Genomic DNA, 14,545 nt, shown 5'->3' with positions numbered 1-14,545 from the left:
CAAATATTTACAGGTGCTTACGTATTCAGATATTATTTAGTAACCCATTACCACATTAGAGGGAGAAATATCGCGCTGATGGCTTTGAAATTTTTCATGAAGTTCCAGTTATGGTCAAGAACAACGCCTACAATTTTCGGTGATGATCAGATTAAATTTTTGGGATGAAATGGACGGAAAACATAATTTTTTGTGTGTTTTCGAGTAGAGTATAATCCGAAAATCACAACACAACCCACCGTGAAGGTAATCTGGACAAGTAATTAGAAGGACTGTACTGAATATTCGAAAAAAGTAAGGAAGAGGTGTTGTTAACCTCTAATCGGACAAGAGGGGGCAAATATCACGAAATATTACTCAGACTCGGAATAAACATCCTCAGAAAGTTAGAGTTCGTGGTAGTTGTGTAGGGTATCGCATGGTCGGCCCCGTCCGACTATACTGCTCCGCTCACTGGTTTAAATATATTTTTTGAGTTCTAACAAGGATCGTAGATTTTTTTAAGAATATTTTTTGAGGTCTAAATTGTTGTTAAAAATATTTTTTGAGGACGTAGTTGTAATAGTTTGGAGGAAATGTTGCAAGGAGCATAGATTATTTTTATTTTAAAATATTGGACCTAAAATCATGACCAACATCGCCAAAAATTCACATATTTTTTGACCATTTTCTATTAATATTTTTTTTGGCATGCCAAACAATCCTCCCAACATTGGCAACTCTTTTACACATATTTTCAAATGCTCTACTATAGATCCTCTCCACTCTCTGTGTATCTTTCACGCTCTCTCTCTGGGTCTCTCTATCTCGCTCATATGAAATTTTCTCATGGAAAGCTTTCTTCGCTACGTTTTTTGTAGAGCGACCTGCCTCTTCTACGGTGTTGTTGCAGCTGCCCGACAGACAGTCATTTTCAGTTGCGAACAAATGCCGGTCAAATTGTTTTAATCGTTCGGTTAGTTCGTTCATTCGTTCTCGTTAGGCGATCGAGTGAAAAACAAGATTTGACAAAACGTTTAAAGACCAACAATCCATCCATCCATCGGACCGACCGCATACTTGACGTGAAAAGCGATAATTATTGTTGTGTACCATTTTTTTTCGATGTTTCGCTTCGATTAAAATAAAAACAAAAAAACTAATAAAAAAATAAACGGCTAAAAGAAAATTTGCCTCAAAGAAAAGAAAAAGAAAGAAAATCCAAATAAAAAATTAAAGAGTGTGAAGATGATGTGCGGCGCTGTAATATAAGAAAAAATATAATTCTTGGTGTAACTGGCTGTGATATTCAATTCAAGCGAAGAAAAAGAAAAACAAGTAAATCTAATTTTCTTCTAGGTGAAATAGAAGAAAATATTTTTTTTTTGTGAAATTTTTAATTGTTTAATGAAACAGTAATAAAATCACAACAAAATGTGTAAAAAGAAATAAAAAAAGAAATACCAAAAAATTTCAAAATTGTTGTTTTACACAATTTATTGAAAAAAGTCAATTTGAAACAACAACAACATCATCCGAATAAATTATGTAAATTGTAAGAAAAGCTTTTTTGTGTGCCATTGCTGATATATTCCTTCCTGCAATTGTATATCGTTGTCGCCGCCGTTGTCGTCGGTATCGGCTTTTCTTCTTCGTCGTCGTCATGTTCTCCGCCGCTGCTGCACTTTGAAACTTTGATACGAATACGAAAATTTATTTTGTTTTCCTTTCACATCATTGTCTTGCTTGATCAGAAAAGATAATTACAAAAAATAAATATTTACATAAAAAACAACAACAAGAAAATTTTATATTTAAAAAAATCGTGTGTGGCTGTGTACCAAAAAAATAACCCTCGAAAATCTCAAAAAAGTATTGCAACAAATATCTGTGTTAAGAAAAAAATCTTCTTAATTTTTTTGGTCTCATAAATAAAAAAAAAGTTCTGCAGCAAAATGAAGGAACGCAACGAACTCGACAAAATGATGGGCAAAATGCTGGCCATCAAAGAAATGGAACATCATCTGAGCAGTCGTCGCAGCAGCGTCTATGTTGATCCCGAATGTGATAAATTTTTTGAGCTGCCCCAATTTATGGGGGTCAGCACAAATGACATAACGACAAAATGTCAATGTTTTCAATTTAGTCCAGGTAAACAAATAAATAAAACAAAAAAATTCCGAATTTTTTCTGCAAAAAAATAATAATAATAAATAAATAAATCGCCCTAGTAAAAGTATCCGACTTTTTCTATAGAAAAAAATAACCAACGAAAGTTCTCCGATTTTTATATAAACAATCGAGTCACAACGGTATCGTATTTGCAAAATAATGCGTCCGAAGAGTGCCCACAACTCTGCTGTTAGAAAGAATTACGTTCCGAAGTGTCTCAGATTTTGTTTCTATAAAAAATTGAAGCAAAAAAAAAAAAATGGTTTTCCGATTTATTGTCTGTATAAAAAACTAACCCACAAAATTCTCCGAATTTTTTCTATTACAGAAAATGAACAACAATGATATCCGAAGTTTTTCTATTGTTTTCTAGGCACCGAGAGTTTTTAATTTTTTTTCCTATGAATAAATCAACTCCAAGGGTCCCCGATTTTTTTTTTCTGTAGAAAAAATGGCACGAATTTATAGAAAAAATTCCCGCAGTGTTTCTGAATATTTCGAAAAAAATTATGACTCCCCGGAGGTTCTTTGCATTTTTTTTCATAAAAAATTACCTTCACAGAGTTCTCTGAATTGTTTCTGTAGATAAAATTACTCTCTAAAGGGTCTCTGCATTTTTTTTTTATAGAAAAAATTACCCTCAAAGGGGTTTCGACTTTTTTTCTACAGAAAATTTAAAATTAAAATTTAGGAAAAATTTAGACCTACAAGGGTCTCCGAATTCTTTTCTATAGAAAAAAATTTTCCGGCTGGTTCTCCGAATTCTTTTCTATAACAAAATTTCCGATTTTTTCTACAGAAAAAATAATATTTTTCCTACAGAAAATTGAAAATTAAAATTAGAAAAAATTACCCTCTTGGGTCTCCGAATTTTTTTCTATAGAAAAAATTACCTCACAAGAGTCTCCGAATTTTTTTCTATATTAAAAAGTACCCTCACAAGGGTCTCAGAATTTTTTCTATAGAAAAAAATTACCCTCGCAAGGGTTTCGAATTTTTTATATAGGAAAAAATTACCCACACAAGGGTTTCCGTAGTTTTTCTATAGAAAAAAAAAAAAACCCACCTGTGGGACTACGAATTTTATTCTATAGAAAAAATGCCCCCCTTTGGGTCTACGAATTTTTTTCTATAGAAAAAAATGGACATGAGTGTCCGTTAATCCGTCTGTCCATTATAATTTGTAAACATGATACCGGCTATAGTTATGGACCAATCTTCACGAAATTTTGCATGTAGGGTGGATTCTGCCCAATGAAGACTTCTATTGTTTAATAAAGATCGGTTAATATTTAGGGGATGGAATGGACCAAATACGTAATTTATGTCCGGGCACCTCCCCTCCTCCCCTGCCCATGTCACTGTCTATGGCGTATATATTTATTCCTGAAGGACATATACCCGATATATTGAGAGTATATTAGTGAACCATTACCACACCAGGGGGCGAAAATATAGCGCTGATCGCTTTGAAATTTTCCATGAGGATCCAGGTATGCTCAAGGACAACGCCTATAATTTTCGGTGAAGATCAGATAATAATATTGGGATAAAGTGGATCTAAAAATAATTTTTTGTGTTTTTTTTTCGGGTCTATCTATAGTCCACAATTGAAAGCCGAACATCACAACCAACCCACAGTGAAGGGAATTTGGACAAGTGATTAGAAGGGCTGTACAGAATATTAGTAATATTTTTTGACCTCTAGTATAGAATATAGAACCAGCAAAGAATGGGGTTTGTAAATAATCTCACACACGAGGTTTTGAAAAATATATATATTTTTTTTAAAGTTCGCAAAGCATAGTTTTTTATAAAACATATTTTTTATTAATAACACAAGAGTGGAATCTACAGAAATATTTGTTGGTTTCAGTACAATAAACATTAATATGAAAAAAAAATGCACACACACATTGTGGACAGCACAAATCAAAATCACCCCGTATTTATCTATAAGAGTTTTATTTCTTCATATATATGCGGCCATATCTATTTGTTCGTTCAGAAAATATATCAATATTTGATAAACAAATAAAACACTTGTCGATGTTTATTTATTTTACCTACCTTCGATTCGATAATATTTAATTTGGTTTCGACTACAAACAAAGCCCATGATTACCTATCATACACACGAATACATAAAAATGTTTTTTCTACTACTAGCTAAACATCAATTTGCTTGGCAAATTATTATCATAAAATCAGCGAATGAAAAAAAATTGGACTGACTGACTGTCGGCGAGGTAGATAAATTAGTTGAATATTTCTTACACAAATTCTTGTACACACACTCAATTTATAACCCCCACCCCCACAGTTGGACTACATTTTACTACTCCTCACACATTCCCTTTGATAAGGTTTCATTGACATATTTTTCTTTTGTTGTTGTTATTGTTGATTTTTCTTTGCCTTTTTCTATTTTTTTCGACTCCATGTTTGATTACTTATCCACGATTATGTCTAATTTGATAATTGACGTCTGATCGATTTGCATTGTTGTTGTTTGTGGGGGAATGGGGTATTTTTTCTATTGAAAGTCATCCAAAACTCGTGCGGTTTGTCACAAGGAAATCGAGTACAAATTTATGTCATCAAGTAGAAAAACAAACAAGATTATAAATAAACGATTCGTAGAGAGGTATTATTTCTATTCCAGGAATAAATAATTACGAAAAATCGAAAAAATCTAAATATTTATAGAAGTTTGAAGAAATATTTTTTTTAATCCACTCCTTGTGTAAATCTTGAAAAACAAATCCACGACATGTGTGACTTCTTGGAAAAAAGTAATCTTTTAAAATCCGACTCCTCATGTGACTCCTCCGACTCCTTGTATGAAATCTGAAAAAAAAATTAACATACCACCCCTTGTGCTGGTCCTTGAAAAAATATTCTTTAAAAAAATCCACGCCTTGTTCCTTGTAGAATGAATCAGTTTTCTCTTACCATTTCCCCTAACACTCCACTTCGATCATTGATCTTTGTTCGGAAAAAATCAGTTTATCATTCCATCGCTTGTGTTGATCCTTGCAAAAATAATCCTTAAAATATCCACGCCCTTTTTAAATCTCCACTTCCTTCTTCCTTGTAGGCTGAATCAGTTTTCTCTTAACATTTTCCCTAACACTCCACTTCGTAAATCACTGATCTTTGTTCGAAAAAATTACCTTCTTATCTCAAATACCAAAAAAATCTAAGAAAAACAAACGTCTAAACTTAATTGTTTATAACAAGTTCACACCTCTTATATTTTAGTGTATTATTCTATGTTTATTGGCCATAATAAATTCCTTAATACTTTAATGATGACAATTATTTTTCAATTAACAAACGACGATTTTTTTTGTAGGCGACAATGGAAGTCTTATCAAATTTGAAAAATCACAAGAAATATTATAAATAAAATTATATCAATTGAGGGGGTTAGAGAACGCCGCCAGAGGATATATAACTTGATTTAGGTGGGAAAATAAAAATTTCGTCCAATCTGTGGTATGATTGTTTTTAATTAATTTTGCCTGGTGGCGTATAAGTAATAATTTAATATAGTACTTATACGTAGCATAATTTAATTTTTAAATTTATATCTAACATTAAGTGGAATTTTTAAAACAAATATTTTTTAAGAAAGATTTGAATTCCTTCTGTGAATTTTTTGAGAAAAAAAATGTATAATTTTTTCGATATGCAATAGACGAGTGGATTTTTATACCCTACACAACTATGTTGTCAGGGTATTATAGCTTTGTGCAGCCCCAAGAGTTTGTAACGCCGCGAAATATTGCTCCTGGACACACCTTTAAGTATACCGATCGTCATATTTCGACTAGCTGAGTCGATCAAGACATGTGTGTCCGTCCGTCCATTATAATTTGTAAACACGATACAGGCCACAGTTATGGATCAATCTTCACGAAATTTTGCAAGTAGAATAGGTTCGGCCCATTGAAGACCCCTATTGTTTTTGGTAAAGATCGGTTATTTTTTTAGGGGATGAAATGGACCAAATACTTAATTTTTGTCGATTTTTCTGGTCGCTCCAGAGGCCGCAATTATGGCCCAAACATCTCGTTTTTTTACATGGAGAAGGGGATTGGGCCAAAGAATGAGCATGCCTGTTTTGATAAAGATCGGTCTATATTTAGCGGGTCAAATGGACCCTGACTTATGTGTGAAAAATAACAAAATTTGTATTCTATAGCGTATTTATTTACTCCTGAAGGACATAGACCCGAGGAATGGTTGATCTTTAAATTAATACGAATTATATTGTCGTATGTACTCGAACGTGGGAGATACACTTAAATATTTACAGATGTTAAGGTATTCAAATATTATTTAGAAACCCATTTCAACACTAGAGGGCGGAAATATAGCGCTGATCGCTTTAAAATTTTCCATGAGATTCCAGTTATGGCCAAGGACAACGCCTATAATTTTCGGTGATGATCAGATAATAATTTTGGGATGAAGTGGACCAAAAACGTAATTTTTTGTGTTTTTTTTTTTTAAATTCAATCTATAGGTCACCATTATAAGCCGAACATCACAACGCAACTCACTATGAAGGGAATTTGGTCAAGTAATCAGAAGGGTTCGGGAAATATGTCAGTGTAGGGAAGAGGTTCTCTTGACTCTCATCATATATTGCCCAGGTTCGGAATAAACATCCACAGAAAGTTAGAGTTGTGTAGGGTATCGTATGGTCGGCCCCGTCCGACTATACTGCTCCGCTCACTGGTTAACAAATGCTTTTTATGAAGCACTACAAACTATGTTGTCAAGTAACAATATAATCGGTAATTTTAACAATTTATGTCAGTTTGTTCCGCTAGTCGTATGATTGGTTTTAATTAATTTAAACAGGTGGCGTATAAGTAATATTTCTAATACATCACTTATACGCATGAAGATGCAGTGCAAAATTTATTTTTTAGGGTTTATCCGAGGTTAAATTTTTAGTTTAAAATATTATTCCATAGAACATCGATGTTATAAATCAGTTAAAAAGTAATTATGGGATGTTTTTAGAGATGTCATTATTAATACAATTCATACGCCCTGACCTTCAATTATTATTATTTATACGACCTCTGGGTCAAGGTAAAAGCTATTAGGAATATTTTCTTTTTAATCTATTATTCCGAGGATCATCAGAGCTATAAATCTTCAATTGAAGCAAATATTAGTTGAAAAATACACGGAGCTATAATTATTTTATTATAAAGTAAGAAGAAGATTGTGAACTACTTTTTTTTTGATAGACTGCCAATGCTTTATCCTTAGTCCTATTATTATAAACTAATTTAATCCTTTGTGGGCCGAATTTTTTTCCGTAATAAAAGAACAATTTTCTGTTCATAGATTTAATGAAGCTATCCTAAATGGGATATACAAAAATTGCATTCGGGAGATACAGTACATTCTTTCTGAAAAATAAAAGTCCAATATTAGAAAAACCAAATGGAAAATAGACGGAAAATGCATTTTAATTTTTTGTCGATATTCTATTTTTACACGAATTAAAAATAATTCTGATGGCAGAATTCGTACAATTCGAATACGAAGCGATTTAAATAATTTGGACTGTATATACAAATTAGTACTGTACACATATTTGCCCTTTTCTTTATATTGAAAAGCTCATAACATTACCAACAATTTTAATTTTTTAGATTTTTCTTTTGATATGTGTCGAGTCTTGACATATGAAATCCAAAGAATATAAATCTACTAGCTGCATATTAAATATAAGCTCTAAAACATTTTGTTGCCTGTGGGCAACATTGGACCATAAAGGGTTAAGAAACAAATAAAGGGTTAAGAAACAAAAAACAAATGTTATAAAAGATATCCTAGAGGTCGTCTTGTTATTATCATAATTAATACGCTCTGCTGACCTGCAATTATTATAACATATACGACCTCTGGGTCAAGGTATAAGCTATTAGGGATGTTTTATTTTTTATGTATTATACCGAGGATAATCAGAGCTATAAATCTGCATTAAGAAGTAAACGCCTGCTGAGGAACTACCAGAGTTATGGTGTATTTTAAAATAAATCTTAGAGGTCGTATTATTATTAACGTAATTCATACGCCCTCATTACCTTTAATTATTATTACTTACACGACCCCTTACATAAGCATAATGTATTTGAAAGTCATTATAACAGTTTATAGGCCCCAAAGCACCATTATTATTACATATAAAATACCTTCCTCTAGGTCCTTGCAAAAAAAATATTTCTTAAAAAGTTGAAACATCCCGGCTTGAATAAGATATTCTTTAGAAAAGCACTCCTTCAGATAGCCATTAAAAATATTTTTTAAAACATACACCTGACAGACCCTAAAAAATGTTCATTAAAAGTTCACGCCTTCAGATAGCCCTTCAAAATATTTGTAGAAAAATATTCTTTAAAAAAATCACGCTTCTTGTGGTCATAGAAAAAATATTCTTTAAAAAAATCACGCTTCTTGTGGTCATAGAAAAAATATTCTTTAAAAAATCCACGCTTTTGTTGTCTAGGCAAAAATATTCTTTAAAAAATCCACGCTTTTGTTGTCTAGGCAAAAATATTCTTTAAAAAATCCACGCCTTATGGTGGTCCTAGAAAAAATATTCTTTAAAAAATCCAGGCATTGTTGGTATTTGAAAAAATATTCTTTAAAAATCAACGCCTTGTATTGTTAAATGTTATTTAAAAAAAGTCTTTAAAAATCAACGCCTTGTATTGTTAAATGTTATTTAAAAAAAGTCTTTAAAAATCAACGCCTTGTATTTTTAAATGTTATTTAAAAAGTCTTTAAAAAAAAGTCCTAGAAAAAATATTCTTTAAAAAATCCAGGCATTGTTGGTACTTGAAAAAAAATTCTTTAAAAATCAACGCCTTGTATTGTTAAATGTTATTTAAAAAAGTCTTTAAAAATCAACGCCTTGTATTGTTAAATGTTATTTAAAAAAAGTCTTTAAAAATCAACGCCTTGTATTGTTAAATGTTATTTAAAAAAAGTCTTTAAAAAATCCACGCCTTCTATTGGCTCTTAAAAACACATTCTTTAAGAAATTCACTCCTTGTATTGGTCCTTGAAAAAATATTTATATTACTAAGACTCCTTCTCTTACCGTATCCTTGGTGTCGTATTGATATTAACATAATTCATACACACCACCACCACATACACCACCCAAGGGTAGTTCGTAATTTAATTTGTTAAATTCCGTATCAATTATCAAATATCGATTTTTTTATTTCCTTCCTCGAGTTTTTTTCTTTAAAAAAACCTAGGTTTGTTTTTGCTCCTTGAAAACATATTCTTAAATATCCGCAACTATTTTAGACCTTATTTTTTTAAATCCTTCAGATTGTTCTAGAAAAATCCATGGCGTCAGATACTCCTTAAAAATCAATATTCATTAAAAATTCCGCCTATTATTGGTCCTTTAAACAAATATTCATATTATTGCGACATCGTCTTTTACCATATCCTTGGTGTCGTATGAATATTAACATAATTCATACGCCCCAACTGGTTTTCATTTATTATTACTTATACCACCCAAGGGTCAATTTGCAATATAATGTATCAAAAAAAATTTTTTTTTGATTTATTTCCTTCCTTGATTTTTTTTCCGTTTTACTTCCCTTCCCTCTCAAAATCGAACTTTACACCTTCAAATGAAAAATCAAAACATCATGATGATTTCAATAATGATTGCATGAGTTTTCAGTTTTGTAATAACTGCTATAATACAACCAGGTGATGATGAATTGTTGTAATACAATATTACTAACAATTTATCAATAGAACGAATTGAAAAAAAAAAAAATAAACAAACAACCGATAGTTCTATTCAAATGCAATTGCAGTCAAGTGCAATTAATTATGATGATGATGGCGTTGATGATGATTACAGAGAAAAACTTTCCATTTGAAATTATAGTAATGGTGCTGGTATTGTTGTTATTACTCGAGCAGTGATCGACAAGCAACCACCCACCCACCTAAGCATCATTTTCGCTTAGGTATTAGATTACAAAACGGGAAAATTTTAATTACATAAAACCTCTCATCATCATCTGTCTATCTTTCCTATCGCTCATTCAGATTTATACGCCCGTTTTTTTTTTCGTTTACGTTTTGCGGTAATAAATTTCGTATCTTGTTAGTGGAGGGAACAACACAAATTTTTATAACTTTTTTTACACCGAGTTAGGGCATTGTAATCCGCCACCTCCATCCGACCCGCTTTGAGAGATTTTTATTTACAGTTGTTGTATACAATTACAAACAGCTCACCAGCTTGTTTCAATCACTTCTGTTGCCATTGTTCGAGAATATTACCACATAAAAAAACCGTACAAATTAAAATAGTTTGTAATCCTCGTGCCGTAATAGAGGTAGACGTGAGATAATCGGGTTAAAAGTATCTAGGGATGATAAATTAAAATAAAGTAATTATTTTAATTGATTCTCTATGTGATACAGATAGGTTGTGCAGGTTCTCTATTACAACACTATAAATTATTTAATGAATATATAGTAATAAACATAATTTTTCAAATATGTTCTGTGTGACGTATGACTATTGACACCACTCATACGCATCCTGTACAGAGTACCGGGGATTGTATAAGTGTTATTAATTCAGGGTAATCAGAGGCGTATGATTGACTTAAATTTTAAATTATTTCATATACCTATTAAATATAGGTTTACATTAGTTTTTTATAGTACATTTGTACTTCACAGTCCCCTTGAACACCCCTCCAATCTAGAATAGTATTTTATGATTCCACTTAAAATTACTACTTTTTTCCCATCGAAAATTAGAGAGAGATTATCTATCTCTCGGCAAGTGATTACTGAACGTAAACATTTAATCTTAACAGCTGTTAGACACGAAACCATCGAACCGCACCGCACACCAACAACTGTTGATTGTTCGCATTTTTTGGACTGCGTCACACACGATGATGAAGCGGCCGATAGACATACATAGATAACGAACGATGATGAGGAATAACAAAAACAAAACACAAAATCTCAACAATTTAGAAATACTAAAATGTAGAGCAAATCAAATCTTCTGTGAAAAACAAAACACACAATAGAACTGATAAGGCCATAATACGACGACCACCTATGAAAGACCCATATCAACTACTGCTGCTGACTTCGGGACAGACATTAATCGTTCGCTTGTGAGGAGAGTGTTAGTGCAATGAAAATATAAATGTTGTTATCTTTAAGTGATTTAAAAACAAAAATTGTATAGCCGGCCACAAAACACGTACATACCGATGCCATAAAAACCACGAACAGAACGTCTTAAGCCATAAATGACTTAAGTCATAAAAAACACTTAAGGAATTTGCAAAATCCAAGTGGGGAGGGGGTTAACTTGATTTTGTATTAGGATAGGTTCGAAATTGAGGAGGGGTGGGGGGTGGTATGCATGCAGCTTAAGTTTTCCCAGAAGGTGTGGATTTTTTAAAGAATATTTTTTCAAAGGGCCATACAAGGCGTGGATTTTTTAAAGAATATTTTTTTCAAGGGCCACACAAGGCGTGGATTTTTTAAGGAATATTTTTTCAAGGACCACAGACAGGTGTGGATTTTTTTAAAGAATATTTTTTCAAGGACCATATAAGGCGTCGATTTTTTTAAAGAATATTTTTTTTCAAGGGCCACAGACAGGCGTGGATTTTTTAAAGAATATTTTTTCAAACGGCCATACAAGGCGTGGATTTCTTAAAGAATATTTTTTTCAAAGGGCCATACAAGGCGTGGATTTTTTAAAGAATATGCATAGAATCACTTTCTGGGTCGATTTACGCATGTCCGTCCATGTATTTTTGTGAACAAAGTACAGGTCGCATTTATGATCCGATTTGGATGAAATTTGGCATAGGTCACTTATTTGGCCCAATGACGAACCCTGTTGAAATTGGGAATAATCGGTTCAGATTAAGATATAGCTCCCATATATATTTTCGTCCGATTTAAGGTAAATGGTGCAACAAAGTCCCTTAATATCTTTCGGTTTGCACGAAATTTGGTTCAGCGTAAGGAATTAGGTCTAGAATGATGTGTGTTAAGTTTCCTGAAATCGGTTCAGATTTAGATATATCGCTTGCAGAATGACATGTTTATGGATCCAATTTCATTTTACTGGTCCTTTATAAATGCGACGTCTATTAGGATTCATCTGTTGAATATACCCAAAGTGGTGAAGGGTATCATATAGTCGGCCCCGTCCGACTTTTTAACTTTCCTTACTGGTTGTATTTTTTTATAAAAAATGTGTTCTTTTTTCATATTTGAATTTTATATTCGTTTCCAATAAAATTATTTTTTTTTTTCAATCCTTCAAATTTTTACTAATTTGTTTTTTCTTGCTCTTTCTTTTAGGCAAAGAACCAGCCTTGCGTTCATTTACCGAAATCAAACAGCTGCTCGATCAAGGCAAAAAACGTGAAGTGAAAAGTATTTTACGTGAAAATTCATGGCCCATTAATTCACCGATACGATCACAATTATGGCCGGCACTGTGTGCCCAACACAATACGAAACCACAAATGGTTGAGGGTTTCTATTGGGAGATGGTTCATCAGGTGAGTTCAAAATGACAACTTTTTTTCGAAAAAATAGAAAAATTAATTTTCTTTCCCTTTGCCTCCCTAGGTTTTCGGTACCACAGAACTATCGGAAAAGCCCATTATGTTACCAGCATTTGTTGATGCAACCCATTGCCTGCCGTATCATTTAACGCGTACCGGTCGAGCGGTAGCCGATCGTATTGTTAATGTATTGGGTTATGATTGTCCAGATATTACTTACAGTCCAGTATTGTATCCAATTGTATCGATCTTATTGCATTTTATGTCGGGTAAGTTTGTGTGCGATTTTTTTTTAATTTAATTAATTAGAATGAGAGGAAATTTTGTAAAAACTTTAGTGTGGGTCTCGGGGTCGTATAATTAATATTAATATGGTCTTAGAGGGCGTATGAGTAGTAGCAGTAAATTAGAATACTCATACACATACTCATACGCATACTAAGATAATTAATAATTTAAATAAGTGGAGGTGTCGTATGGTAATGGGGGCGTATAAATATTGGGAATAATTTTAAATATTCATACGTCCGAATGTTTTGAAATTATTTTGGGATTTATTTATTCATAAAAGTACGCCGATTTTTTTAATAATAAAAATTGTATATCATTGACCCGATCTTCAACCAAATATGATCCCTGAAACCAATAAGATTTCAAGCCATTCTATTTATTGTATTTTTCAAGCCATCATATTTATTGTATTTTGCTCCCTATTCAGTCCACTTTCTATACCCAGCCTGTGTTTGAGCAGCGTGCATTTTCAATATTACCATTGTTTACATTGAATTTCCAGATGAAAAAAGGTGTAAACTAATTGTTCTAACAAAAGGATACAATTTTTTCCAGATATTTTTTCCATACAATTGATGACATATTTCATTATTTGCCATAGACTCGTGGTTGTGTGCACATTTTTTTTATATTTACAATATTTATACACACCCTCACACATTTCCCCCATATAGTGGGAGTGACAGTTGTTGTATTTTTTTTGTCACCGGAGGCATATGGTTGGTTGTTGGTGCTGTCTCCAATTGCTCTAATTGTTTAATCACATGGTCACACTGAGGATGTTGACAATTGTCAAATGAAACAGATAGACAGACAGACAGACAGATATACCTTACCTTGATATCAAAAGAAAATAAATAATAATAAAAAAATAATAATTCTATAGTTTTAAAAATAAACTTTGCTAAATATAGACGAAGTTGTTTAAACATTGAGTGTAATTAATTCATTTAAGTTTTATACCAGTTATTAAAGTAGCGAATAAAGAAACAGCAGATAAAACCTATATTAATAGACATTGTTTAAAAATAACTTGTTTTTATATAAATTTTCCACATGTCTATAAACAAATCTACAGAGACGATATAAATGCATTCTGTGTTTACACAGAAAGAGTAAAAATTTTCGCCCTTTATGGCAAAAGTATTTGTTCATATATAGATATTATGTTGATTTTTCTCAAATATATATTTTTATAAAAAATATTTTTTTAAGCTTCACCTAAGGCGTAGATTTTTAAAAAAAAATTTTTTCAAGCTTCACCTAAGGCGTAGATCAAAAAAAAAAAAATATTTTTTCAAGCTTCACCTAAGCCGTAAAATATTACTTATTTACTTAGATGGCTTGTTACAGAACGGTAGTTCCATAAGCCGAGCTTTAAAAAAGATTTCAAAACGCGTCGGTCTTGTGCGCATCTTCTCCAATTTGAAAGACCACTTTCCAAGATGTTGTTTCCTACTTGTTCT

General features: G+C 32.1%; 1 protein-coding gene across 1 annotated transcript; it reads left to right on the top strand.

Annotated features, from left to right (window-relative positions):
• Positions 1-1,921: 1,921 nt before the first annotated feature.
• Positions 1,922-13,061, top strand: LOC133322697 (GTPase-activating protein skywalker-like; the record flags this gene model as incomplete). Its single annotated transcript, XM_061531663.1, has 3 exons — positions 1,922-2,130; positions 12,580-12,782; positions 12,853-13,061. Coding segments are annotated over exons 1-3 (608 nt in total), but the record flags the coding sequence as incomplete, so codon positions are not given.
• Between the last annotated feature and the right edge of the window lie 1,484 nt (positions 13,062-14,545).

The sequence above is a fragment of the Musca vetustissima genome, unplaced genomic scaffold (assembly GCF_032173495.1).
Source record: "Musca vetustissima isolate MV318-11 ecotype Yass unplaced genomic scaffold, APGP_CSIRO_Mvet_v1 utg177663, whole genome shotgun sequence".
NCBI lineage: Eukaryota > Metazoa > Arthropoda > Insecta > Diptera > Muscidae > Musca > Musca vetustissima.
Note: the sequence above shows the minus strand (reverse complement) of the source record. Positions and strands in the feature narration are given on the sequence as shown.